Source organism: Cebus imitator, unplaced genomic scaffold (assembly GCF_001604975.1).
Source record: "Cebus imitator isolate Cc_AM_T3 unplaced genomic scaffold, Cebus_imitator-1.0 Scaffold115, whole genome shotgun sequence".
Lineage (NCBI taxonomy): Eukaryota > Metazoa > Chordata > Mammalia > Primates > Cebidae > Cebus > Cebus imitator.
The window spans coordinates 4,136,415-4,139,396 of NW_016107430.1; the positions used below are offsets into that span (position 1 = coordinate 4,136,415).

At 50.9% G+C, this 2,982-nt stretch overlaps 1 protein-coding gene across 1 annotated transcript in view; it reads left to right on the forward strand.

Annotated features, from left to right (window-relative positions):
* The window catches only part of SCPEP1 (serine carboxypeptidase 1), a 33,048-nt gene that overhangs the window by 7,512 nt on the left and 22,554 nt on the right, over positions 1–2,982 (forward strand). The window contains exon 3 of the mRNA XM_017538829.2: positions 1,518–1,607. Within this exon, the coding sequence (XP_017394318.1) occupies positions 1,518–1,607 (90 nt within the window). The remainder of the gene's footprint in view (positions 1–1,517; positions 1,608–2,982) is intronic.

A 2,982-nucleotide genomic window follows, 5' to 3' on the forward strand; every position in this document is an offset into this window, starting at 1 on the left:
TTTTTTTTATTCTTTACATTTCCCTACATGAATTGCCTTGGCTTTTGTTTTCCCCAAGCTGTTCCCTGTCATGTTTTCTTTTCTTTTTTTCTTTTTTGAGGTGAGGGCTTGCTCTGTCACCCAGGCTAGAGGGCAGAGGCGTGATCTTGGCTCAGTGCAACCTCCACCTTTTGCCAAGGCTCAAGTGATTCTTGTGCTTCAGCCCCCACAAGTCGCTGGGACTACAGGCGCATACCACCACAGCTGACTGATTTTCTGTTTTTAGTAGAGATGGGGTTTCACCATGTTGGCCAGCCTGGTCACGAACTCCTGACCTCAGACAGTCTTCCTGCTTCGGCCTCGTGAAGTGCTGGGATTACAGGCCTGAGCCACTGTGCCCGACCTCCCTCTTGTCTTTTCATATCCCCTTTCCTATGCATCCTGCTAGTGCGCAGAGAGGCCGTATCCTTTTATTCTAGGTCCTGAGCCCTTTCCCTCACCTCAGCTGTCAAGGCCTTCCGCATAGCTCCCCACCTCAATCGGCCCCTGGATTTGTCCAGAAAAGCACTGCCCATCCTTTCCCCTGACCACCTCCCAAAGAGCCTACTCCTGTCTAAATTAGAGTGCCCACCCAACCTGTCCTATTTGCCTCTTAGTTTCTTTTCTCTCTGAAGCCTTCAGAGCCCACAGAACTGCCCCCAACACCGACCTGCAGTTCAGAATCCTGCCTTTCCCTCTCCCATGGATGCTCATAGTATCAAACCCTCCCTGTCCTGGGACTTTGGAATTTGCTACATTATATCCAGAGCATCTGCTTGATCAAACTGCTCCTGAGTCTGGGTCCTTTATGGATCCACTGGGACTCTGAAGAGTCTCCCCTCTCCCCAGGAGAGGGTGATGTGGGGAGAGTCACAAGGCCCAGTGTCTAGTCCTGGTGGAGCTCCTTCAGGTCAGCAAGGCTCCAGCTGAGAAAATCAGGAGGCAGCTGGGTGTGATGGCTCACACCTGTAATCCTAGCACTTTGGGAGGCTGAGGCAGGAGGATTTCTTGAGCCCAGGAGTTCAAGAACAGTCTGGGCAACATGGTGAAACCCCCATCTCTACAAAAAACACAAAAATTAGCCAGGCTGGGTGTGGTGGCATGTGCCTGTAGTTCCAGCTACCTGGGGTGGGGGCTGAGGCGGGAGGATCACTTGAACCCCAGAAGTAGAAGCTCCAAGTGAGCCGAGATTTCACCACTGTACTCCAGCTTGGGTGACAAAGTGAGACCCTGTCTTAAAAAAAGAAAAGAAAATCAGGAGGCAGAAACATTCCATTGAGGACCTCTTAGCTCAGCTGTGCTCCCTTCAAAGAGAAAGACCTCCGCAGTTACTAGGGGAGCTTTGTTAATGTGGAAGCCCCTGGTTCGCTGGAGAAACTGTGTCATTTGTGCAAATGGACCCAGCCATCACTAACTCATAAACTGTCTATAGCAAATGTGCTCATTCATTGTAAAGACTAAGATTTCACTAAAATTTTTGTTTCTTCTCTCTTCCACAGGGTGGTCCAGGCGGTTCCAGCACTGGATTTGGAAACTTTGAGGAAATTGGGCCCCTTGACAGTGATCTCAACCCGCGGAAAACCACCTGGGTACCGTGAGGATGGCCCTGAGCTAATCCTTGCCCAGTGGCCTCGCAGAGGCCCTGCCCAACTCCAGGAGGGGCCACAAATGTAGCAATCCCTCCCTGCCCTTTTCCTCTTCCTGTGAATACTGAGGCCACGGGCACTCATCCACAGGCCTCCTTTCTGGCCCAGCTTCTCCCATTTCTCAGAACAGCTAATCCTACACCAGTCTGTCTCGCCTTCTCCAAGGCAACCCCTCTCTCTAGCTGCCTTTAAAAACTTACTACAGCAGACACCTGTGTTACCCATGCTGGTCATCTCTGCGTCTCAGACGCCAGGCCTCCAGTCCTTTTCTCTGTCTCCCCTCTCCTCCTGCTTGTATCTTGACTTCTTTCGATGTCTCTCTTGCTCTCCTTCCCACACCTCCCCCCCATTCTTAGTGTCTCTTCCTTCCCTCACCCCTCTGTGGTCAGCTCGCTTATCCTCTCCCTTTGCCACCTTGCCAAACCCAGCCTTGGGTCAGTTCCACCGTCCACCTGCTCAGCCCCAACGCTCAGGCTGCCAATGGGCAGGACCGTGTGCCCGCCCTAGGGCTGCTGCACAGCGTGGGCCCCACTCAGGGCTTTTGGCCATTCCTCTCTCTGTGCTGCGGCTCTCCTGGCTGCACCTATTGCTATGAATGTTCTCAGTGCCCCTCCTCCAGCCTCCCTCTCACATCAGGAGCTAAGCTTTCTGGTCTTTCTTGAGTGCTTCCTGCTCTCGCCTCAGGGTCTTTGTATACACTGTCCTCCTGGCCTGGGCCTTTCCTGTACTAGGTCCAAACAGAAGTCTCAGTTCCAGGAGTGGTTGTAGAGTCATGCCCTGCCTCCACTCTCACCCCGCCCCACGCTTATCCCCACCTCGTAGAACTAAAGAGGCCACATGACTAAGGAGACCACAGTCCCAGTCCTGATGCTGCTACTGCCTGTCCGGTTTTGACCTTGGACACATCCTGGGCTCTTTCTGGGCTTTAATTTCCTCATCAGCAAGGGACATGCCTGGACCGTGTCATTATTAAGGATCTTCTCATCTTTTCATATATAAATTTTATAATTCTCAACCTCTTTGGAAAAGGTGTTGGAATAAATTCTGTTCTTGGAGTGTACAGGGAAGCCAGACCAATGTGGAAATGGGATTCATTTCCAAGAATACTGATGCGTGTTCAGACTTTGAGTGTACCTGGCTTCTTCGAGTTAGTGCATAGACTGTCCCTGCATGCTTCTGTCTGCACTAGTGTGTTACATTCAGTACACTTGTATTGTGTGAAAAGCAACAGCCCAGATTATTTGATCCTCGTGTGTGTTAATTTTTCCTTCTTGTGTGTTAATTTTTCTTTCTTGCGTCTCCTTTTTTTTTTTTTTTT